The sequence below is a fragment of the Rhyacophila brunnea genome, unplaced genomic scaffold (genome assembly GCF_057557595.1).
Source record: "Rhyacophila brunnea isolate RB1 unplaced genomic scaffold, BYU_Rbru_1.0 scaffold_21, whole genome shotgun sequence".
Lineage (NCBI taxonomy): Eukaryota > Metazoa > Arthropoda > Insecta > Trichoptera > Rhyacophilidae > Rhyacophila > Rhyacophila brunnea.
In genome coordinates this window covers 5,521,419-5,548,349 of record NW_028232871.1, presented here as the reverse complement: position 1 = coordinate 5,548,349, position 26,931 = coordinate 5,521,419, and the positions used below count along the sequence as shown (strand labels likewise).

Here is a 26,931-nt window from a genome sequence, read left to right as displayed (position 1 = left end):
ATGAAATACCTTTAATTTTACCTGGTGAAATCGTTGGGCTCCGCAGAATACCATTTGGGAAACACTGATGTAGAGCATTTCACTGCCTTTAACTTTAGCAAGTAGTAGGGGACCCACTCCAGGTTGTAGGTTCTATGGTCATGGATCAATGTGTTATTCCAAAATTTTATATGACGTGAGAGGATAGTAAACTTAAATTGAGATTGGTTAGTACTTAATAGAAATTACAAGGCATTAATGCTCTCTCTTCTTGGTCGTGCACTCATGGCTGAGGATCGTGACCACATTTGAATTTCGCCATCCTATGAGCGACCAAGACTTTCCATCCTTCTCGGTCTTCCGCTTCTCTCAGGGCAGAATGGATAGTGCCCCCCAGTCAGCTCTTTCACTTGGTCGCTCCAGCGCGCAGACACTTTTCCTTTGCTTCGCCTTCCTTGGAGGCCACCCAAAACTACCAGTCTCTCCAGATTTTCCAGTCCCCGCCTGATAATATGTCCAAAAAACTGCAGAATTGTTCTCAGACATATTGTCGAGAGCCGTTCCTTTATCTTCAGTCTCTGGATGATTGACTGGTTCGTCATGTGCTCCGTCCAAGAAATACAAAGCATTCGTCGCCAACACCACATCTCAAAGGCATCAATTGCCTTCAGAGTCCACGACTCGACTCCGTATAGAAATATCGAGAACACTAATGTTTGCACAAGCATCATTTTTGTGGTACAATGCTTATATGCTTTTACGTGGTATGTTTTACGTTTTATGTGGTACAATGCTTTTATGCAGACAAAACAGATTTAATTCATTATATGCGCCAGAAATCCATAACTACAAAATTTTATGATCGAGAAAAGTGGAAATATATTGGGGACTCCTTCATTCGGGAAATTATCCACAACACATAATATTTTAGAAAAAAGTGGATATTATGAAATTCTGCCATCGCAGTGATCATACGTGACGTAAGTGCCGACACTAACTACTCAAAACCCATGTTCAGGGGTGATTTAATTTGCACGTCATAAAACTTGACTGAAGCCTGACTGGCTTTGCTGCTGTAGGTATATGTAAATTAGAGCAATAATACTATTACCATTATGTTTATAGGCGGTAAAATACCTGGATTCTATCACTTGACGTACATTTAAATATGATTAGAACATCCCATGGCTAGGATTTTTATGTGTTTTCTTTAAACTAATAAAATTAAAATAAATATATATAATAGCGTGCGGCGAGACTTGCTCGTGGGAATTCTGTTTGAAAAATTCATAATATATACCTATTATGTACTACAAATCATCAGCACCACTTAACTTTGTGGGTGCAGTTTGTATAAAAAAAACTATATCCAGTTAAGTACATGATTAAATTTGGATGACAGAAATTCAAAACGAACGCGAAATAAAATATTATGTCCACACGATTGCTATGTAAATACAGAAAATTATTGCATATTATATTTTTATTGCCATGCTCCGCATCCGTAGCATCTATAGACCGCACGCCACTGATAAATATGTTATCAGAATTAACATACTTATTATAAAGTGACCTTATAAAATAGATAGATTGTTAACTAAAAGTAAGCATTGCTCATTAAATCAATATGTACGATTATGATCACAGAATATCGTCGTGGTAAATGCAATAGGTCGTATGTCAAAAAAATCTCAAAACTGTTTTATTGCGCCATAGTGATCAGCTCAGTCATCTACACGACCTCGAATAGCTCTTATGTCGTTGAACCAATAAGAAGTCGACTATTTCAACACTTGCAAAAAGACGAATCGACACGTCATTGATATTGGTCAAGCCAAACAGTTGTATGTCAAACCTCATCATGACAGTAATGTTTTTGTTTGTTTCTATTCCTCGTTCTTGACGTTATATTCAAGAATTCATCAAATAATTCGATGTAAGTAATTTTCTAACCACTGTTTTATTTAAATCTACTTTATAATTACATTACTGTTGTTAATTTTAGTAAATTTTTCAAGATTCTTTCTAGAGATACTAACCTTACTTTTTGTCTCATTTATTTATTATTGCCAAAGTAATTATTTGTTCAAGATCGACAGTTTTAATAAGACACTGTTTATTTAGAGTAAAAATTAGTTATATAATAATGCAATTATTATTAATTAAATAGAAATTTGGTACACGAATCTTTGACATAGAACCTTTTGCATCAGGGAATTCCGAGCATCGGTTTTGACATACGATCAATTGCATCTGTTCCAGATTACCAAAAAGCTATCAAAATGATTAATGGAAGTCGTGGGCGGTACTTGGTATCTTTAGCAGTCAGCAAAATTACTTCATCTAAGAATAACGGTAAGAATAAATAAGTTTATCTCGTCATAAAACAATACGGTGTGGAGTGGAGATGACATTTTGCTGAGGAGCATGAACGATTATCAAATTTAAAAATCATTATTTTCTTCAGGACCTCAAGTAACCTGTGGAGTCGTAGGAACCACTGACGATGTGGCGTTACAAGTTGAACCTGGGAATGCGGCGGAAATTGAACTCTTAAAGCATCCATTAGAAGAAATTTTTCAAAATATTGGCTCAGAAATAGAACTCGATTTTGCTGAAGTTAATAATACTTTGACTGTTGAAACTCCAATTTTAGAACAAGCAGAATCATTGTTGAAGCAACCTTCGGACATAGAGATAGCAGAGAACACTGTATCAACACAATCAGCCCTGAGACAAAATATAAATTATGATATGACGATGGCTGAACATCTAAGTGGCCCTGAACATTCACTATCTGACAGCAGTAGTGACTCTGAAGATCTGTATCAACCTGAAGCTAATCAATCAAGCTCATCAGAAGATTTAGAGGAGTTTGCTATGCAGTCTGACACCCATGGTGATGAACCTAATGAGCAAGTCAATCAAAGAAAACGAAAAGGGCAAAGCATTAATTGTAAACTGTGGAAGAGGCAAAAAAACTCTCAACTGCGATTGCTAGGCAAGTCTTATGTGGGTTTTGAGAAGAGTGAAGAGTCCGGCAAGTATAGACAAACGTCTAAAAAAAAATCTAAGACCATAGGTCCACGTTGTGGTGGGCATAATGTGCGTCCTCAAAAGGGTGGGCCAAAAACAGCCTTTAAGTGCGATACAATTAGTGATAAACAACGCACCGTGATATTCACAAATTTTTGGAAAAAAACAAGTTGGGATTCCAAAAAAACATTTGTCACCGAAAACATTTTGCAAACCACCCCAAAATACAGAAGAATCGCCAGTGAAAACTCAAGAAGAAAACAAAGCTTTCGCTTTTATTTTACAGCAAAAAATGAAGAAACTGAAGAAATAACTGAAAATATAATTAAAAAACAAGTTTGCAAAAAAATTTTTTTAAACACTTTAAGTATAGGGGAAAAATGCTTAAAATTATGGACCTCGAAGGTTGAAGAGCCGCAGTCATCTGAAACGAATTTAAATAACCAGAAAGATGCAACACTAACTATTTCAGAAGAGTTAGAGACCTGGTTTAACTCTCTGCCAAAAGTTGAATCGCACTATTGTCGATCCTCTTCAAGTAAGTTATACCTGGAGCCAATTTTTTACAGTTTTCGAGACATGCATCGCTTATATCTAGAAAAATGTGCTTCTGAAAATAAAAGAAAAGTATCATGGGGTACATTTCAAAATACTTATAAAAAATTGAATCTAGACATTTACACGCCAAAAAAAGATCAGTGCAATGAGTGCACTTTGCACAAAAACGGGACACTCGACGAAGAAAGTTTTCAGAAACACATTAAAAAAAAGAACGATGCTAATGCGGAAAAAGAGTCTGATAAATCCTTAGCTCTGAAAAATGAAAACATCAGATGTTACACAGTCGATTTGCAAGCTGTTCTTCTTTCGCCTCGTTTAAATGCTTCAGCAAATTATTATAAAACAAAATTAAAAGTACACAACCAAGTCTATTATAACCAAGCCACGAAGGACGTCTCGTGTTATGTATGGCATGAGGGAGCTGGGGGGCTTGAAAGTGACGTCTTTTGCACTATAGCTACTAAATTTATCTTGAAGAAAATCGGCCATCTGGTACCGCAAAAAGTTATAATATGGAGCGATGGTTGTGCGTATCAAAATAGGAATGTAAAATTATCAAACGCACTACTCGACATCAGTATGAAGAATAATCTTATCATAGAACACAAATATCTGGAAGTAGGGCATACACACATGGAGGTTGACAGCGTCCATTCAACAATCGAAACGAAGCTGAGAAATCGAAAACAAATTTTCGTCCCTGCCGACTACATGGCTATCATTGAAAGTGCAAGAGTAAAGAAACCATACAAAACACTTTATCTCAGCCATGACGATTTTCAACAATTCAGCACAGACTACTACAGCAGTATTCGGCCTGGAAAGAAAACTGGCGACCCATGTGTAAACGATGTCGTTGCATACCAGTATACTCCAGAAGGTTTAATAAACTTTAAATTGGACTTCGGCCATACATGGAAACCACTTCCAACACGAGCGCGAGTTTCAATCGCAAGCAGTGAACGATTAAAATTATACAATGGGCCTTGCCCTATTGAGGAGAGTAAATACCAACACTTGCAGGTACTAAAACTATTAATTCCAGAGGACTACAGAGATTTTTACACCAGACTACCGTTTAAATAAAAAAAATACTTTTTTATAAAAAAAATTAAGTATTCTTTTAAAACTGCTATTTTTACTTTTAAGTAGGTATTTACCTGCTCTGTTTTAATGCTTTTTTAAAAAATATTTTATGTATTGTATTTTAACTTTAATCTTTTCTTTTAAAAATTGTAATTGTTTTTAAAAGTACCTAATTAAACAGATCTCCAATTTATAATAAATCTACTTTTTCATTAGTCTAAGCTTACTTTTTAAGCGTTTATGTACAAGTGTATAACAATATGTATATTAATATAATATAATCTGTATAATATTATATTCGTTTCATTATAAATACCAAATTTTAGTGAATTAAATATAGGTATGTATACATAAAAATTGGACTTATGTCAACAAAAGTGGCCAACATTGATGAGCAAATAGTCGTATGTCAACCTAACTTTCTAAATATTCATCTTACGTAAAAATGTTGATAACCATCTTAACAGGGAACAAATTTAACCAAGAAAATAAATTTGTGAAAAAAATCGGTGAAATGGGGTTAAGATGGGATAGTTTTTTGTCTCTCCTGAAAAGTTTGGTATTTTTGACATACAACCTATTGCATTTACCACGACGATATGTTGAATATAGATCAAAATTAATTAATTAATTAAAATTGTTAGCGCTTCATTGAAGTTATCAAAATTTAGAATACCTACTGCAGTTAAAATAATTAATTATTAAATACATCAATTAAATCAAAAAAAATCTTTTTTTAATAACCTGCTTTGTTTGTTAACAAAAATGAATGAATTATAAATACAATAACATCTTTGTAAGTCGTCGATTGCATGCATGCCGGAAATTCTAAATTACTAAATTGTAATTATTATATCTTACGTTTTATGTAGCATCCCGACTCAACCAGTCCGTGGCAGGCCTCAGGACTTTTTGCTCTTGAAGATTATTATGACTATGTTGTCACCTACACCCTGCCGCTATACGAGTGAATGAATGAATCAGTGTTACTAGGTTACAACAATGAATGCATTTTTGTAAAGCTCATGAACGTATCGGTATGGTTAAGTGAAAATATTACATAATATTATGAAACCGGAATACATTATTAATTTTATTGATTGTAAGTAAGTAAGCTTAGTGACGAGACAGATTCAGAATGGCTGTGCTCTATATATTATCGTAACATCCCATCATTCCATGGAATGTAAAACGGTGGCGCGTGTATAGGGAAGTCATAATATACACATAATAGCGACACAATTTAATCAGGAGTAGGGAATCCAATCCCGAGCCAAAATTCTGATCCCGGGATTAGGGATTACAATTTGACAATCCCGGGATCCCGGGACTGGTCCCGGGAATGGCCCACATGCTCAGCGTACGTCAAAATGGAGATTTTATGCTATTTTCAAAGCATGATCCTGGACATTCCTTAAACGTTGTAGATAATCTATTTACATAATTTTGAAGCCTTATTATCCTTTATATTTATTTTAAACATTTGATGACTGCATAAAGTATTTTTATTACATAAAATAGTATTATTTTAAACCTCTCGCTCTAATGTTTTAGAATATAGTCATATTTCAGTACGTCCATGTGAAGTGGTGTTAAGATTTTTTATATTTATTAATTTTTAAAAACATTTATAATGTTATTAATTGTTAATATTGTATATCTACATTCACTCTTGGAAATACATAAGATTAATGGAGTAAATAATATTGTTAATATAAATAATAATGTGAATTTAATATGAGATTGCTGTTTCTGATAGTAAAGACTTGATGAATGGATTAGCGAGATTTAAAATAGTAAAGCAAATCATGGTGTATACTGTATGGCCTTTCCGCTTCATAAATCTAATTAGTCAGCCAAATATGAAACTGCCGTATAACGTATGAGATCATGATGGAATTAGGTACTTTGTTAATAGTGCGAAGCATTGTTTTTTTCCAATCTTTCTCATTTTTATTAATTTATGTGAAAAAATAAAATGAATCGGCAACTTACACATGGGTTTAAATCAAACTTCATTCAATTTATTTCTAATATAGTTATTTGTTATTAAAAGTATTTTTTTCTGTTATATTTTCGTTTTTAATTTATTTTCCATAAAAATTGATAAAAAAATCAATCCCGAAAGTTTCTGGATTATGTTTATCAATCCCGGGATTCATAGGTATCGAAAATAGCTCGGGATCCCGGGATTGGAATCCCTAATCAGGAGCATGCCCAGTATGTCTATACTATTAACATGGCAGCTGATAGTTTATCATATGTAATGTATTGAGGTATTATAATTTGTTACAATAAATTAGCCGTCTAAACTGTCAAAACTGTATATCTTAACCTAAAAGTTAACACAGCCAAGAGAGAAGGTAGGACTTTTTGACAGTTTAAATGGTTAACTTATTGTAACAATTACCCGCTTCGATATTTAAATATGATAAACTACCTTAGATAACCACTTATAACCGTCTTGTGTATAGAATAAACACACAGATGCAATATATTCGAGTGCGCTGGGATTAGGAAGATCTAATGTAATAATTATAGGTACCTAAGGTTGTTATTTTCGATTGTATTTAATTTACATCAATAACATTATAATATCGGTTTTTTTCGCTTGAGAGCTCTTGCGAATATGTTTTGTTTTCTTCTAAAACAATCGAACATCGCGCCAGTATGATAATATGTTTGTAATAATAATATGATACCACATACACCATATATTGCAATTATTCGTGTATTAATTGTAAATATGTAACAATATTTAAGCGTACTCGCTAGCAGAATATGACAAATATTCAATATAGTCATCAATATGAATTTACGTAAAGTTATTTTTTCAAACACATTCATCTATATTCCACTGTTTATGAAAAAAAAATATAGACGAAGTTGTGTTAAGGAGGACTATTTACGAAATTCATTTAATAGATGCTACGTCCACTCATCAATTGTAGAAAGTAACATGCTATATTTGAGGTTATAGCCCAGTGGCGAAGAGTGCCTGTTGAAGGGAAGTATGCCATGGGTAAAATTCTTCTTCTTCTTTCACCCTGTCACGTCCCAACATTGGGGCATAGGGCAAGCACAAAGTGGCGCCACTTCCCTCGGTCCATCTCCAACTCCTGCGCCTCCCGCCATGTAGGACCTGCAGCACGTAGGTCGCTTTTGTAGCACCGCTGCAGGGTGAGGGAGGGTTGGCCACGGCGATGGAACCCTTGAGGCTGTGCCACAAGGGTACGAAGTGCCGCACTCTTTGGCGGCATCCGGAATACATGTCCCAGCCACGTAAAGCGTCTCTTCGTGATAACTTCAATCACCGAAGGCTGTTGTGTCTGCTCACGAACTCGGGTGTTTGTAACGCGGTCATACCAATGTACCCCTAAGATTCGGCGGAGACATCAATTCTCAAAGCTCAAAAGCCGAGACTCTTGAAGCTTAGTAAGATGCCATGTCTCACAGCCATACAGGAGCACAGGTAGCACGCACGCGTTAAACAAACGAAATTTGGTCCTCACAGAATACAGCCTCGACCTCCATGCGACTCCAAGTTGGTTGAACGCAGAGCCCGCCACACCCATGCGGATTCCAAGCTCACTAGAAATACCACCATCATCGGCAACCGTGGCACCCAAATATTTTAACCTGGACACCAGCTCGACGGGCAGACCGGAAACCCGCAGAGGAGTGTCGGCGTCGATGCATGCAGCACTGCAAATGGATTTGGTCTTAGCCGTATTCAGATGGGTAAATCATCATGGGTAAAATAGTGACAAATAATCATATTTTATTTTTATATTTTAAACGATGCAATCAGCACTTTCACGTGTAAACAATAAAGTTATTATCGCGATTCACAATTGTGTAAAATACACACTATTGCTGCAAGTGTACAGGCGCTATAAATCCAAAGTTTAGTGTTTTGTGGCCTTTTGAGTGTAATACCGCGTCACACGGTCCGAGAAAGCTCGGTGTAAATAGATTATTCAACGAGACGATATTGCATTACCTGCACTTGAAATTTGTATGTACCGCTGTTTAATTCAAACGGTGTGAGTTACAGATAAATAATTATTCCCTTTTATTTAAATTTAAACTGTTTTAGTGTTAAGAAGCGGTTTGGTCGAACACAGTTATTGCCCGCACAATTCACATTACCGATTACAGGTTAGTTCTGCACTTTGTAAGAACAAACAACTGATGTTCCCGACTTATATGATAGTTATCAGGGACACACAGGGATACAAAAAAATGGCAGAGTTCACATTTACACAGTCGAAAAAACTACGTAACGAATTATTATAGATCTCTTCTGACTTGTATACTACAGTATATCTAGTTATATATTAACATATCTAAAAAAATCAGCAGGAAATCTACACTACAGATAGTATCCATACAGCTTCAAATAAAGGATTTTAAAGATTTTCTTCTGATTCTTCTCCACTATAAGTTTAAACTTTGAATGAATGATCAGTAAGAACAGCTTCTGTAACGGGCCACAAATGTTATTATTTTTAAATTATTAAACATACATAACTTGAAAATACTTCAGATATAATATACCCACTAGAAAAAAATAGATTTGAAAAAAAATACGACGCCTGACAGGTTTTGAATTCGTATATCCACTATACAATATGATTTAACCAATTAAGCTACAGACCTCCTACCTAATTACGATAATCCTACATGAATTGCGTTATTATTGACTTTCCGTTTTTGTGTTTTAAATCAAGGAATATTAATTGCCTTACAAACCGACGCCCGGCTCTCACCAAATATTTAAGTAACAAACTCAGATACCAGATGACAGACACCTGTGAATATCTGGCAGATATTCACAGGTGTCTGTCCAATATCTTTCTCTCACCTGCGCACATTTAATATAATACACCAATTAACTGTAACGTTATATTATATTATACAATATTTTTTTATAGAAAATAAACATCAGCTCACTCTTAGTTAGCGGTTTATAATAAATAACATAATTATGCATGCCATCTTGTAATCAGGTTATGTTCCGCGAATGAATATACGGAAATGAGTTTGAAGTAGTAACTAAGCATCTTTCCTTTGCACCATACCGGCAAATGCTGCTCCGGGAAATGATAGCCCGGATTGAAGAACGCGTTCAAGACAGGAACAGGAACCGAGGAGTACGTTAATGAGATTAGATTATATACAATAATAATATAACGGTTTACATTTAACTTAAACCTATTAATATTTAACTGTACTTTATTAAACCTGGAATAAATAAAAAAAAATAAGATTGTCGTAGTGGCGAGGGGTGGAGGTAGGCTGTTGATTCGACATAAATAGTGCATACTAAGCTTTGTTAGTTATAATTATTTGTTTTTATTGAACTAAAAATACAATTTTAAAATGGTGATGGTTAGTTTTTAAATTTCAACTAACCTGGCTAAAACAAACCATAGTACTCTATAGTCTATGGGCTATCCGACAAAAATAGTGCACACTATTTCAGACGTTGAATTGAGAAATTGAAGAATATATAATTATTAGATAATAAATGGTGTTGGTTAGTTTCTTTAAATTCATTAAGCCCTGCCCAACCAAACCATAATCGATAAATAATATTCTTCTATCTATAAAATATCTAAAGTTATGTATTGTTTAATAGTGTAGTTTTAGATGTTTTATAGATAAATGATTATTTTTTTACTATTATCTACTATGGTTTGGATTAGTCAGGTTTTAATTGAATTTTAAAAACTAACGAACACTATCTACACATTGTGGTCTTAGTTAAATGAAAACAAATACATTTGACTGACATCACTATTTATGTGGGATCTTAACAGCCTACCTTCACTCTTCGCAACAGGATTGTCGCGACATAATCCGTAATATGCTGTCGACATAAATGTATGAAAATAATATCGTGTAGGTACACACTGGAGTTGGCAACATTATAAAAAACAGCAACTCAGCACTGACTCGCTCAATAAATATTGATATAAAGTTATACAAACTAAACTATTGTTTTGTTGTTTTTATTTAATAAAACGCATTTTTATAGTACTTATTCCACTTTAATTAATATATTAGGACCGGTTTCGTCCGCCTCAGTGGGACATTTTCAACAAATGTCCCACTGAGGCGGACGAAACCGGTCCTAATATATTAATTAAAGTGGAATAAGTACTATAAAAAAAAATGCGTTTTATTAAATAAAAACAACAATACAATGCAGTTCCACCATGAATTGACAGTTAACAAAATAAAAGAAATTAAACTATTGTTATAAAATCAACACAATTTATCATAAAATAAATTATGACAATATTTTAATAAATATTTTACAGGTTATAAACCTTTCTATGTGTGTTATATTATTATTACGGTAGATATGAAAATAGACAATAATTATTACAGGTTTCATATAATGTATTATTTATATTCCTAAGAATATGAAAGCGGTAGCCGTATGACCTTGTCCACATGGCGCGTGTCTCGCCGCGATTCGCCGCGAGTGCATGTGGACACCTCAATGAGGTCACCTGTACCTGGAATGCGCGCGAGTTAAAACGCGCCATATGAACAAGGCATATGTATACTATTTTTAATCTACGATATTCTTGTATATTTAAAAAAAATACATACTTATTACATATTAGCTTGAAAGTGATTTCGTAGAGAAAGTTCTGTTTTTTTTTTTTTTAATATTCAGATAAGCAAACTCTGATACTGTTATTGTTACTTATCCTGACCATGTCCGATCCCAATAAGATCGTATATGGGCCTCCACAGAGTGGAAGTTTGTATTAACAGATTTTGTTTTCACGAGAAATGGATGTCAGCCACTTGCTCAACCTATTGGGTCCATAACCTGACTCATACACAAATTAAAAAACAATATGTGTACTTGCCAGACCCAGGATTCGAGCCTGGGATCCACGACACTATAGTCTGACGTTTAAGCCGCGCGGCCATCGTGGGTGAGATTTTTTCGTTGATATATTTTAAATACTCGGAAATACCAAATCCAAAGATTTTTTTTGGTAAGAACATTAATTAATTAAACATATCCCGGTAACGAAAACAAGTACGCCTATATCAGGTTATATCACTTCCTTTAAACACAGTTGACGTTTTTATATTAATGTAATACGTTGCTTTACAACAAACTGGTATCGAACGGAAATTGCAAAAAAAACTTAATCTTTTTTATGGGCCGTTTGATAGATAATAATGATATAAAGAAGATTTCAACCTTCATATTATTATATGACCCACAATACTATATCAAGACAGTCGTAAAAGTGGATAAAATTAAGGGGGGACATGCTCAGCGTAGGTCAAAATGAAGCTTTTGTTCTATTTTCAAAGCATGATCCTGGACATACCTTAAACGTTGTAGATAATCTATTTATATAATTTTGAAGCCTTATTATCCTTTATATTTATTTTTAACATTTGATGACTGCATAAAGTATTTTTATTACATAAAATAGTATTCTTTTAAACCTCTCGCTCTAATGTTTTAGAATATAGTCATATTTCAGTACATAACTGTGCAGTGGTGTTAAGATTTTTTACATTTATTAATTTTTAAACGCATTTATAAAACCATCAGTATAATTTATATTGACATTATTATAGTGAAATATTTACGATAAAAAATTATATTAATAATCTCTGTGATCCCAAATTTGACAAGAATTAGGCATTTTATTATTCAAAAAATGGGCAAGATTAACACATTTGAAGATAATTCTAAAGATACTTATTATAAGCTATGTCTTTGACCATTCAAGTGTGATAAACATCCTACGAATAATGATTGCTTTATAATAATCATTGACCTAAGAATAAGGTAGTGTTTTTTTGAAATACGCCATTTCTTTTGGCATTCCCCAATGGTTAAGCTACAACATACGGCCGTAGCCATAAATTGACAAACTAAAACTGAAATAGGGAGTAAGATCATGTTACGCGCGTGTTTGAACCAATAATAGTTTTACTTTTTAAGGATTTCTTCCGAAATAGCTTTTCATACAAAACAGAATTAACTGAAAATGAAATCAATTCTACTTAAAGATGGCTAAAAGTATAAAAAATGCATTGGCATGGTGTTCTGATATATTCTAAAAGTTTCAAATGTCTAGCTAGTCGGGAAGTTAGTTAAAAATCGATTGCAAGATTTGTACCGGACAAACAACCACCGGACAAATAAGATTACGAGCTAAGAAAAACGTTGTAATATGACAGTATTAGTGGTTAATGTTGTATATTTAAGTACGTATTATATTATGGGTCCGTTTGACGTTAGCTGTAGAGATTTTGTAATACTTTAGGCATCTAATATTTTATAACTAGGTAGGTACTCAATTCGTAATTACTAAATGCGCAACTTTTATAATTTTGATTTAATTTAATACTCAATTGTATGTTTAGTTTGAACTGTTTCGAGGCCCCCTATTAAGCATTCTGACGAATCGATTTCGTTATTGACGTCAAAGAAAATGATCTCTGGGGATAAAAGCTGGGTCAAAGCGCTAGTAATTTAATTTATATCGATCAATGAAATTAAAATACAGATTGAAGATTTCTGATAGAAAACTATCAGTACATAGTTTTATTTATTTCATATCCACTGATTGTACAAATCTACAAAACGGTAAAACATCCGGGAAGTGAAGATACGGCTCTCTCTAGATGGTTTGTAGTACTTATTTATTACATGGCATATATCGTATATTATGCTATTTAAACATACCATTTTTACATTAATTGAGTGAGCTTTTGCTTTAGCGGTTATTATTCTCAATCATTTAACCTTCTTCCTTTTCTTCAGCTTGCGGGCATCCACTGTCGGACATTTAAAGCCTATCTTGTCTACCTATATTGCATCCGATCCTGTGCCGTCCACATAATTCGACTTTAGAAAGGAAAAAGGGCGTAATCCACACAAATAAAACTTAAGAGCATACTTCAGTGAAACAGCAAATAATTTTAAACTATAGGTGCGACGAAATTTTGGACTCGCTGGCAATCGGAGAGCGAAAGTCGAGCTGTGAACACGTCAATTTGTTTCGTGATGGAGACGGGGGTATTAATTCTTAAATCGTGTAAAGATGACTAAAATACTTACCCATTTACTTGAAAAAGAAAACATGTCAATGAATATATTATTATTGTTACTAATAGAACAATATAGAATATTAAATGGACGAATGTTAAATTTTTATGACAAATTATATTTCGGTCGGCACGCGCATTTACACAATCCGCGCATCGCCTAGTCACGATCTTTTTAGACCGTGCCCCAGCTGAGGTATATTATAATAGCCTTAGCACTGATAGCATAAAAACGTTTTTGTTTTGGTTTTCAGTAAAAGTTAAAATACAAATTAGACATAACGTTGAAGTGCATGGTAATTAATAATTTGGTTTTTATATTCCTAATCTGATATATTAATTATTGAGTTAATTAAAAAAAACATACGAAAATGATAGTTAAGTCGTTTTTACCACTTCACTTTACTTCCTTTTTTTTTTAATAGACAGTTAAATTTAGATAATAATTCGGCGTTGCAGCTTACATCCTTTGGATACAACGTGTACCTATTTATATCTTATATCTTGATTTCAATGTCTACATTGACTCAGCTTATTCACAAAAAAAATACTTTCTGTCACCAATATAACAATTATTCAGTAAAAAAATTGGTTATCGAATCGATACAAATCAAATCAAATCAAATGTATTTATTTTACATATAATGAACATAAAAAATTATAAATTCAAAGCGTTCACGACATGACATAAAATAAGTGTTAATAATTTTAAAAAATAAAAATACAGAGAAATGTGAGTTAATAATACAATAAGTGATAAAATAAGAAATAAAATAAAATAAAATAACAAAAATAAAAGTAGATGGAAGCACACAGAGTGAACTTTGATAGACCCTATCTAAAAAACTTATAAAACAACGTCCACCTAAATTCACCCTCACGTAAGTGGAATATATCAATATCCGAAGCGATTTCATTAAACATGGTTATTGCATTACCAATGGCAGGTTAGTTCTGCACCTTGGGAGAACAAACAACGTATGCCCTCGATTCCTAAGGTAATTATCAGAGACACACACGCCAACACCGCCAAGAATGGCAGAGTTCACATTTACGCCGTGCATAAGTCAGAAATATATGTAGCTAAATAAAGATCCTTTCTAAATTTTAAGCTACAGTATGTAAGCATACCTAAGAGAAAACCAGTCGGATAGAGCCACGGATAATATCCATATAGCCGAAAGTAAAGGAGTCTCAAAAATTTCTTTTGGACTCTCTCCACCACAAGGCCGTACTTCATACGATACGATTATTACTAGGTACAAACTTTTTGACCTGTCATATATCCGTCATTATCATAGATTATTTCTTCATGCGTTGCATTAATATTGACTGTGACAAATTTTGATGAAAATATTTCAACTTGCAGTAGGTACCTATCCCTTTAGACACGTGTCTGAAAATTTGCACGTATGCAGTTGGCCGTATCACAGTTCACCATGAGCTGTTGTTTCAAAAATAGATGGGCATATAGTATTAAGATCAAATTCATGTGTGAGTAAAGAAAACAAAAGAGAGAGTGACAGAAGAACTAAATTTGTCTGCAATGGTCCAAGAATAACGCATAATTTTTTGATCTCAATATTATACGGCCATCTATTTCCGGTACAATGGCTCACGGTGAACTGTGATACGTCGAAATATAATACGCGCAATTTACATGACGTAACCGATTTGACGTAATAAGTAAGTACAGTACAATTTTACGCATATTTCCATATTACATTAGTTTCTTTCTTTAGTTTCTTTATTAAACACCACAATAGGCCGTGAAGTCCAATAATAGTGGTTAAACTCCCAGGCTTGAGGAATTTACATATTAGATTATGTAAATATATATTTTGACCTAATCGGGAATCGAAGCCAGAACTCCGGGATGGAAGGCCAGCGCCTTACGCACTGCACCACGAGAGCAGTGGTAAGTATTGTGTTAATATGGTAGAATAGTGCAGTCTATATTATTCCGGAAACAAAATTGTGCATTAGGGAACACAGTAATTAATTCAAAATATATTATTTACTCTAGAGTGTTTGTGAAATTACTACTGCATACCCTGAGGGCAGTTTAAATATTTTGGTCTAGCAAACAATAATTGTATTTACACAGTATCACCATTTACCACATAAAACAGGGCTTAACGCAGTGATGGGACACCTAATAATTATAACCATTTAATTACTTTTTTTATTCAACGAATAATTCACAAGATTTAAGAATGTAACATTCTAATCATTGAAAATACATAATTTTCGAATTATTAATACCTACTTTGATTTAAAAGCCGAGAGCCAATAGTAGCTCAATTTAGAAAACGCTTCAGAGAGTATTATAAGAGCCATTAGTTAAAATTCAGTACCTAGTACATATACGATATGCCGATGATACTGGGCCGATGATTGCTGATAGTAAAGAGTTTACATCAACTTGTAGAAAAGGTTAATAAGGTCAGTAATTCTTATGGTTTAAAAATGAACCTCAAGAAAACAAAACTATTACTAGTATCAAAAATAGCGACACCAGACGCCAACACAAATTTTGTCATTAACAGCGAATCAATCGAACGTGTGACCCATTATAAATATTTAGGTACATGGGTCAATGAGAAATGGGACCAGTCTCAGGAAATAAAAACTAGAAATGAGATCGCAAGGAGCGCCTTTCTCAAAATCAGATGCCTTCTTAGCAATCGAGATCGTAACCTAGATCTGAGACTGCGTATGGTACGTTGTTATGTGCAATTCTTTTCTATGGTATGGAAGTATGGACGCTAAACCAAGAGATGTCACGGAGACTTGAAGCTTTCGAGATGTGGCTGTATAGTCGCATCCTCAAAATTCCTTGGAATGACCGGGTGACAAATGTTGAAGTTCTCAATCGAATGGGGAAGGACCGAGAAGTTCTACGTAGTATCAAAACCAGGAAACTACAGTACCTCGGCCACATTATGAGAGGACAAAAATACAGCATTCCCCAACTGGTCATTCAAGGAAATATCAATAGTAAGCGTAGTAGAGGACGGCGCCGCATTTCGTGGCTTAAAAACCTCCGTGATTGGTACAAGTGCAGCTCCACTGAACTGTTCCGGGTAGCAAACAACAAAGATAAGATCGCCTTGATGGAGGATGGCACAATAAGAAGAAGAAGTTAAAATTTGTCATAATTAAGTATGGTACCTTAAGCATTGTAGTATATGTGCGTGGGCGCGAAGTGTTTTAAAAAATTATGTATGTTCAATAATTATTATAAGTATGTATTCTTGTGTTGCATGAAATTTCAAGATACGAATCATTAATACAATGAAACCTCGATTTAACGTTTTTGAAAGAACTGATAAAAGTGTTAATATAAAAAATAATGTAAATTGGGTTTGATTTTTTTTTAAATTAAATTTATTTTTGTAAAAAAAATAATATTGAAATTGTTTTGGTAGGTAAGTACATGCTTTTGGCTTGTTTATATAAAACTCTTTCACTATTATAAATTGAAACATATTGTGTATAGGTACTTACATATTATTAATTATAAATCCCAAATAAAAATACTTAAGTATCTACTTACATATTTCTGAATTTACTAAAAATGAAAAATAGTATTTATTATAAGTACTTGTATGTAGTGTATTCTGTGTCATAAAATATTCAAAAATTTAATTTAACATCCATATAAGATGAAATAATGTAATAAACGTCAAATATTATTTCAATTGTGTTTTTTTTTTTAAATAGAACGAAAATAATGGGACGCATAAAATAAAAATGAAAACAATATTTTTCAGTGTTGTCAGATGAAAAAAAATAAGCAGTTTGACAGCACAATAATAATCACGAGTAAAAAGTGGAAATATGTATAATATAACATTGTGGAAAAATGTTGATTTTTAATATTTTTTTAACATCGTATAATATACAACAGATTACGTACTGAAGTACGCTTAAGCGATGGGTTGAAGCGGTCACTAATTATTTCTAAATTATTATTGGTGTCATCGTTTTGTTTATGTGAACCCTAATGATCTAAGCAACCGCAATCAAAATCCAGCAACTGGTGGAAGCTGCAATCAGGACCAACGACGAAGGAAGAAATGACCATCCACAGAACAGAGTAATAAATAGAATTCAGATAAGCTATACTCCATTACGCTACATTTTGAAACGAGGTTTTGAATGTGTGAGTGTCCTACGAAAATGAAACACACATTAAAGAATTGGAATAGTTAGTGCTGCAACCTTAAATTACAACAATATTTAATGAGCGTCAGTGCATAAAAAAGAGAGCAGTTGTCAGAACGAAGGACAATGTAAGTTTATCCCATATTCTACCGTGCTCAAAAGATCGGTTGCTTGTTATAAGATATTTCAGTTTGCATTAATACTGTGTTCCCTGGTGTCAACATTGTAATATGATGATAATAGCTTGATGGTACAATATCCCCAATCTATGGGTACTATCTCGGCCTTGCTTGCTATTATTTTTTTTGTTGTAATATATTTAATTCATGCACTCATTATGGGACTCGTGTCTTTGATTCAAACCATCATACATCCAAATAGGTTAATTGGTTTTCGTATAAGTTCAAGTATGTACAATACGGAGACATATTATAGTGTTACCATTGTAGAAAATAATAATCGCTAACACGTAAGAACCATGAATGTATTATTGCAATCGTGATCCATTGAACAAAGCAGAGCGAGTTCGATTTTTCTTTAAAACCCACGCCGTTTTGCAAGAAAATGGCAATAATAAACGCTTCCGATTTTTTATACATCTTCTTCTTCTTGGTCGTGCACTCATGGCTGAGGATCGTGACCACATTTGAATTTCGCCATCCTTTGAGCGACCAAGACTTTCCATCCTTCTCGATCTTCCGCTTCTCTCAGGGCAGAATGGATGGTGCCCCCTATCAGCTCTTTCACTTGGTCGCTCCAGCGCGCAGACGCTCTTCCTCTGCTTCGCCTTCCCTAGAGGTCACCCAAAACTACCAGTCTCTCCAGGTTGTCCGGTCCGCGCCTGATAATATACGAAGGTCAGTAATGTACTTCGGCATTACTAATACGGACAATAATTTGATAATAATTTCTTATTATCAATTTCCTTTCTCTCGAATTGAAATAACATCGAGTTTTCTGTCATTCCCCATAAAGAACTATAACATTAATGTCACAATATATACAAATAATAATAAAATCAGTTTTCAAAAAGTTGATACTATTAGTATCATGGGTCAAAGAAAAGAAGATCTAGAATATTTTACGTTTATTAATCGAGTCAGCAATTAATACATTGTAGAATTACATATAACAAATGATAATATAAATCATTTAAAATTAAACAGATTGTTTTTATTAAGTCGATAGTTTTTTCGGTTGTAACACCATTATCAAGGCCATAAAATAAACTATCTGTCTACGCTTAAGTATAAAACTCATAGAATGAAACGGAATGATCTCTCTCTCACTCTGCAGTTAGTTGGAGACAAGGCCTGAACAAAAACGAACCGTAAGTGCGAGTGAATAAGCATTCGGCACGCTTATATCTCCGCACTATGCGTTAGAGTAAGATAGAATTTCTATGGCTGAATTAAATATTTTTTGAAAACATCGCCGGTAAATATAGATTTGACTGATTACATTAATTTAAAAACTGCTAACACGTCATGTTGCTGAAATTTATTGTTTTTGTGTTAAATATAAAGTTAGTGTAAATTATTTCGAGTTATTTTAATGTTATGTTTAAACTTGGTAGCCGTACTGAGAAGCAACACGATGGTATAACGTTTCATAGTTAAGTTGACAGTAATAAAATCGAGGTTCTACTGTGCGTTATAAATACGCAAGAAACACGGCTTCATTTTTTCGAAAAATAGGCGTTCTCTATATATTATTACTTTGATGTTGGAGAGAACTTCGATCCGATAACAAAAGTGGATAAAGATCTTAAAAGTGAGGATATGTGTTTCCTGTAAACGACGACCACGTCGACAAAGAAAAACAGAAGAAGAGATTCGTTTTTGTGGTTCCCATAAGACGTAATAGCATCAAAGCTTACTTTCATTATTATATCCCATCCTTATACGAACGACTTTTTTTGATATTTATTTTTTATGCGTGCACACAGTTTTGCAGTATTGTTTGCGCTGGTCGCATCTGTGCCAAGGATTCTCCAATTGATTATTTAGATTGCCAAGACGCAATTTTGCTTCGCAGGTGGAAATTGACAAAACATTTTATTTTCACCAAAGCCTACCCCACTTACGTTTATCATTATGTATATTACTCAATACCAAAGACAATATTATTTATTAGTATCACACATTAAACGTCACAATTGTAACGCCGAGTACTGAACGAATATAGGTGACCTAATATAATTGAAGGGTGGAAAGTATATATAGTCTAAGTGCCGAAAACGTGAAACTGAGATATAACAAAAAAAATAATAAAACAATATATATATTAAATTTACATTTTTATTTTTACAAAGTTACAGAAAAACATCAGTATACTATGATAAGTTTACATACTTCTAAAGATACAATAAACAAAGGAAGAATAAAATATTTAAACATGGACAATATTGAAATGTACTATGTAGATGGGTACCTGAAAATTCTTAGGGACACATAGACCCCGCCCATATTTCAATGTATTTGTGTGACAATAATGGTATAGTTAGGAACTTAGACCCTTCAGAATATCATTAGACTTGACATATAGATTGTATTGAAGCACTTGTTATAGATTTTTTGGCACTTATACCCTATAAACTTTTAAGCATTCAATTAAAAAAAAATGAATTACGAGCAGTTTTCACATTACCACATACCTACATATTTCAGCATAAAACGGGATTTAAACATAACATAACTGTTTTTTATAGAAGATTATTAGATATAAGCATTTTATTCCCTATGAATATGCCATAAAATATGCCTGAATAATATCTTCAAAAGTGACCTTCCACTGTGCCTAAAGCGCAAAGTGTTCAACCAGTGTGTGCTTCCCGTGATCACATATGCATGTGAAACATGGACCCTAAGTAAAAGAGAGATCCAGAAACTTAGAGTAGCACAACGTGGTATGGAGAGGTGCATGCTGGGCATAACGCGAAAGAACAAAACGAGGAATGAGTGGATAAGGAAGTAGACAAGGGTTTGCGATGTAATAGAGTTTATTAAAAGCCTTAAATGGAGATGGGCTGGACACATAGCTCGAAGAAGAGACAATCGTTGGATAAATCTAGTCATCCAGTGGTATCCAAGAAGTGCAAAACGTCCGCAAGGTAGACCTAGAGGCCGCTGGATCGATGAAATGATAAAGTTCTGCGGAAGTACGTGGCAACGCAATGCACATGACCGAGAGAAGTGGAAGCAGCTTGAAGAGATCTTCGTCCAGCAGTGGATAGATTCAGGCTGATGATGATGATGATGATGATGATGATGATGATGATTATGCCATATAAAATTATCTCGTTAGTATTTTCATAAAATTGGTTTGAATTTGTCCTCCTTCAAACTTGCCAAATAGTAATAAACCTAAAGATAATATCGATGGCCGTGGGGAACAATCACATAGGTCAATATTGCATTTTTCAGGATGCAGTCTGGTGCCATTTTTCAAAGAAATCTTTCCTTAATTTAAAAAAAATATCATTTCAAAATAGGTCATTGATTTATGCAACATTATTTTTTTTAGAAAAATATAAAATAATACAATAAAAAATATCTTAAAATTCGACTTACACGATTGTTCCCCCCAGCCATCGATATATCAATATTTTTTTTGGACGAGCAATAATTTAAATTAATTGAGAACTATTTAGAAAATTATAGCTATCGAAGTAATGTCAACGATAAAGAAAGTCAAATAATTAGAAAAATAAAAACTAGAAATTTGGTATAATTTGGCCACATCATAATATGGTATGTTGAGAGACCAACTTGTGCATATTATTATTCAAAGAAAGATTTACGGTAAGCAAGGCTGCGGCAGAAGGAAAACGTCCTAAATCAAGAATCTCAGAATTCCAAAACGATGACCAAGATCATCGCTGATACCTAATAATAGATATGGCACATAAAGAAGAAGTTAAATAAATTCTGTAAAACTTCTATCAGAGTTTGTAATTGACTCATTATTTTAAATATAATTTTGTAGTATTTGTCGCGATATTCATTTTAATGAGTGCATGAGGAACATCCCTATTAAGTCAAAAACGTCCTTGGCAGGCCAGAACCTTAACACGATTAACTGAAACTAGACTGAACTGAACACTGACCGTCTTAATCGACTACAAGCGTGAAATAAATTATGTGCATGTCGCGGACCATCACGCGGTCACGGCGACAAATCAATGGTTTAGTCATTCTGCAGAATATTTTGAACGACCACCACCTCTGTAAATAAAATTCAATGATGGATAGTGCCAACTCTAAAGTATTAGTATTTTGAATTATTATTCATCATTCATGCTGATTTCAATTAATTTTAACAGTTTCTACGTGTGCGTACGTTAAAATTACTTGCGATTTTATATTCAAAGATGATATTTTGAACAGAACCCAACCTGCATATCATAGATAATAGACAATATTGTTATAAAAAATACATAGTGCTAATCGCTAAAAACATAACACGCGATTTTGACGTACCTATATCAAAAATGTATAATCATGTAAAAATGATAAAAAAACGTAAAAAACGTAAAAAACGTCATGCAAGTGAAGATGCAGTGCGGTTCAACGTGAGGTGACCTCATTGTTGTTTTGGTGATTTCGGCAGATTTTTCTAACTGACAATGTTCGTTTAAAGGTTCAAAATGTCCAAAGGGATGGGAGCATCAGTCTGTGACGTCACGTGATAGTCTGTGACATGCACCTCAATTTGGTTCGCGCTTTAAGGGGGGACATGCTCAGCGTACGTCAAAATGGAGCTTTTATGCTATTTTCAAAGCATGATCCTAGTAACGCGCGTGCTTGAACATGTACCGTTTAAAAAAAATCGGTTAGGTTCATGTTCAAACACGCGCGTTAACATGATCTTACTCCCTAATTTATTTATCGTTTGTCAATTTATGGCTACGGCCGTATGCTGTAGCTTAGCCACTGTAAAATCCCTATATGACTATATTCTAAAACATTAGAGCGAGAGGTTTAAAAGAATACTATTTTATGTAATAAAAATACTTTATGCAGTCATCAAATGTTTAAAATAAATATAAAGGATAATAAGGCTTCAAAATTATGTAAATAGATTATCTACAACGTTTAAGGAATGTCCAGGATCATGCTTTGAAAATAGAATAAAATCTCCATTTTGACGTACGCTGAGCATGTGGGCCGTTAAGGTCATCAAAATATAAAGCTGCTTATTGTTAGTCGAAATATTGATTTCTTTTATTGTATGTGCAATCTATAGGTAATTCACAGGACAATGGTAATTATAATTAATGTGGCGAAATGTTAAAAAAAACGGCATCCGGAGATTAAAATAAATAATTACAAGCCAGACATATGACATGACCCGGCTCACGGCTAGCTCAATAATGCTACCGGGCCGTCACTGAGGAGACTAGTGATGAATTAGGAGAGGTGGATCTCCTTTGTAGTATCACAACTTTTGAATTCCCGAATAAAACTCTCAGCTGGTGTGGTGCCGAATTTATTCAGGTACTAGAGTTCACGGTCACACAATAAGATTAACTGTCATTGTTCCCGTAATTAAATCTCATTAAAGTATCAGCAAACTATTTATTTGTTCACTATAGGATCTCTGTGAAATCTTTCACAAATTCCCGAAAAAGTCACACCTAATTCAGAGAATGTATACGCAGATATTCTTTGGATATTCATGAAATATTTTCCCATAAGAAAGAAAATATAAATTATTCTTTGGTCACACAGTATTAGGTTTATAAAAGAATAGAATTATTTTATTGTTGTTTATAAAGTTTATTTATGTTCACAGTGTATTTACAAATATTTATTTGTGTTTACAGACTTGTTTACAAAAGGTTTGCTTAATGTTTACAAATTTATTTACTAAAATTTGTTTTTATGTTTATGAATTTGTTTACTAAAATTTATTTTATAATTATGTTTACTTAATAAAGTTTCAAAAATTTATTTTATAATTATGTTTACTTAATAAAGTTTCAAAAATTTATTTTATAATCCCGAAAAGATTTGTAAAATTTATTATTACAGACTGAGTTTATTAATTTGTTTTTATAAAACAAATCCGATCGCGTAATTTATCTCGATTACGTCACCTCGTATGATGAGTAATGAAAAATAAAATTAATCCGCGGCGCGTCACTATCGACAGATACGTAGTATTCGTGCTACGTTTTGGCGGCCGACGTCACTACCGACAGATACGAGTTATTCGCGCTACGTTTTGCCCGTCGAAGGGGACTTACTGGTACGTATGAATCGCGAATGTACTGAGAACCGTGTCCCACAAGCTCGCAGAGAGGTCTGCTGCTTACTGAAGATCGCCGGTGAGAAGTGTAGAAACTAATGATTTTACGGAAAAAGGATGTCACCTTTTATACCCTCGGGATGGAGGTTTAACAGGAAACAGTCCGTAAGGGATAGCAGATGTATATCTTTCTCTCACGGGATAAATTTACGTATATCTCCCGTTCCTGGTAACTTTCTAATAGAGATATCTTCTAATTAAATCGGGTTAAATTTACTCTACTTTATTTCCGCAAAATTAAGACTTAATAGGGGTGTTTTAAGCACCCTCTAGAACATGTCCCTTAAATACGCCGTAGCGGTGACGTAAGCAAAATAGTTGATTTTATATGATTTTTCGTGTTCGAACGAAGGGGAAAGTTTCTAGCTTTCCATCGAGGTATCGGAATAAGTATTCGGGTACTAAATAAGGGAATGGCAGTCTTTAAACTTAAAATGTCAAAACGAAAGGTTGACACCCACGTACTAGTCCTTTCCACCACTCTTGGCCTTTTTAGGCCAATAGAATTTTACTAAGTTTTAATAAAACTATTTGGAGCCGCAGAAAACGTTTCATTCGATATTTACCTTTCGGACGAACATTATTACGTGAAAACACTATAATATTATACTTAACATTTCAACTTAAATATATAAATGCTTAATCCTAACAAGATGTTATTTACAAGCGACTACAAATTTATTTCGTCCTTAATAGTGGCTTTTCCATAGTAATCTAAACGTAACCTTGAATCTATTTTTATCCGGCAACTCAACACAGCCGGGCCGTAAATTCTAGTCGAACAGAATTCAGTTAAGGTTCAAGGTCATGCGCCAGTTTGTGTTTTTAGTCGCAGTATTTGATTCTTTTATTACTTAGGAGGCAATTAAGATTTATTATTGTTTATGGGTAGAAACCCATCTATACCAGAATCTCAAGTTTTTCCAATTGTTACTTTTACAATATTCATTATAGTCAGCAAGTTATAGCATTAACAAAATCTATAATTATAATTACGCGTCTATAGATATAGATACGCGTTTACAATATTTTTATAACGGTAGTTCGCCTCTACCTTGTGCTGATAAAATTAGTGTTAAAATTCTTTATTCATAATTATACAGTATATAAATTTATAAATATTCAATTTTCTTTTTCAATTTTCATACATTTCCATTATTGCTATAAAAGTTATTGAAGCATGTACTTGCTAAATTTTACGTAAACAATCTCTCCCATAACTTATTTTCTAAGTTTAATGGAGATTTCCCGGAAATTATTTCCGAAATAGATCGATTTGAAATTTCATGGCGTGTCATTTCGAGGTCTGCGGTCACAGCGTTCCAATTACACTTGAACAGTCTCGATTCTCCGAGGCGAAATTTTTTACGTAAAATTTTATTACATTTTACAAAGAAAAGGTTAACAACATACATTTTACTTCCTAATACTAAACGATTACGCTACTGGTTACCTGTTCATGGTCTTTTTCGACCATTTCTTCTCTGCTTCTTCCATAGTTTAGGACCATGGGACTTATATATTCTGTTTGTACCTCGTCGTGAGGTTGTCGCACGGCTATTTGAGAAGTAGAATTGACTACAAGGCTAGATTTGTATAGTTATGTCGTTAAACCATACTCTGCCATAAACACTAACTGAAGGTCGGCGTTTTTGTTCGTGTCAAATGTCCACCCTTAATAAAGACATAACTGTATATGTCTAGTCTCAATTCACCATTGCCACACCTCAGGACTCAGTAATATGCAAAGCGATAAAGCAACAGTAAAGCATATTCAAAATAAAATACACAAAATCTGCGCATGCACACAAAGTTTTTCTTTTACTTTTTATAATTAATATTCGCCCAGATTCAGGTCTTAAAATTCTAATTAATAAAAGAAAATTATATAATTCAATAATTCTGAAGTTAAAAATTTTATTTTGAGGACGGTGAGTGCTGTATGGGACGACTACTGCTTTTCCTGCCGAGGGACAACCGCAAGGAAGAGGACTCACGGAGACGCTCCCTTTACGACCCATGGACAGAAGTAGAGTTCGACTTCCCGTCGCGAATCACGTTCCCGCTTACTAGAAAATACGGCATAGTACCATGATATGCCAGGGAGACTCCCCTGACAATACCTTTAACATTAAATTACATACGGTCATTTAAACCTATTCAATCTAACGCTCAATACTCCTAGCTATATATTACATTCTACAAGAATTTGAAATCAATCCCAATCAAGAGAATTATTTTTCGCAGCTCCGAATACTAATAAGGACTTAGCGTGAAAGTTACGAACTTCCCCACGCCTAAATTAGCAACGCGTCTTCATTTCGCAGCTCCGAATACTATTAGGGGCTTAGCGTGGAAGTCAAGGACTTCCCCATGCCCTAACTAGCAACACTTTCTTCGTTTTGCTCTCCCCGAAGACTTATTTCTTTCTCGCTTCGAGAAAAGACTCGTTTGCTTCGATAATAGACTTATTTCTTTATCGCTCCTCTCGAAGACTTGTTGTTTGCTCCGATAATAGACTTATTTCTTTATCGCTCCTCTCGAAGACTTGTGGTTTGCTCCGATAATAGACTTATTTCTTTATCGCTCCTCTCGAAGACTTGTTGTTTGCTTCGATAATAGACTTATTTCTTTATCGCTCCTCTCGAAGACTTGTTGTTTGCTTTGATAATAGACTTATTT

General features: G+C 33.9%; 2 protein-coding genes across 2 annotated transcripts in view; one reads left to right on the top strand and one right to left on the bottom strand.

The window, feature by feature from the left end:
- ASPP (Ankyrin-repeat, SH3-domain, and Proline-rich-region containing Protein) overlaps positions 1 to 26,931 on the bottom strand; it is a 1,089,659-nt gene that overhangs the window by 1,024,246 nt on the left and 38,482 nt on the right. The window lies entirely within an intron of this gene.
- LOC147070642 (uncharacterized) lies at positions 1,634 to 26,344 on the top strand. The gene is made up of 4 exons (XM_085949225.1): positions 1,634 to 1,915; positions 2,242 to 2,334; positions 2,447 to 3,207; positions 26,177 to 26,344. Exons 2-4 carry the CDS (start codon positions 2,262 to 2,264, stop codon positions 26,342 to 26,344), a joined length of 1,002 nt encoding a protein of 333 aa, XP_085805351.1. The 5' UTR covers positions 1,634 to 1,915; positions 2,242 to 2,261.

Excerpts from the sequence above, each read along its gene's own strand:
- LOC147070642 (XM_085949225.1), top strand. The coding sequence starts at position 2,262 with ATGATTAATGGAAGTCGTGGGCGGTACTTGGTATCTTTAGCAGTCAGC. Across the intron at positions 2,335-2,446 it reads TACTTCATCTAAGAATAACG|GACCTCAAGTAACCTGTGGA; the intron begins GTAAGAATAAAT and ends TATTTTCTTCAG. Across the intron at positions 3,208-26,176 it reads GGGATTCCAAAAAAACATTT|GACGGTGAGTGCTGTATGGG; the intron begins GTCACCGAAAAC and ends TTTTATTTTGAG.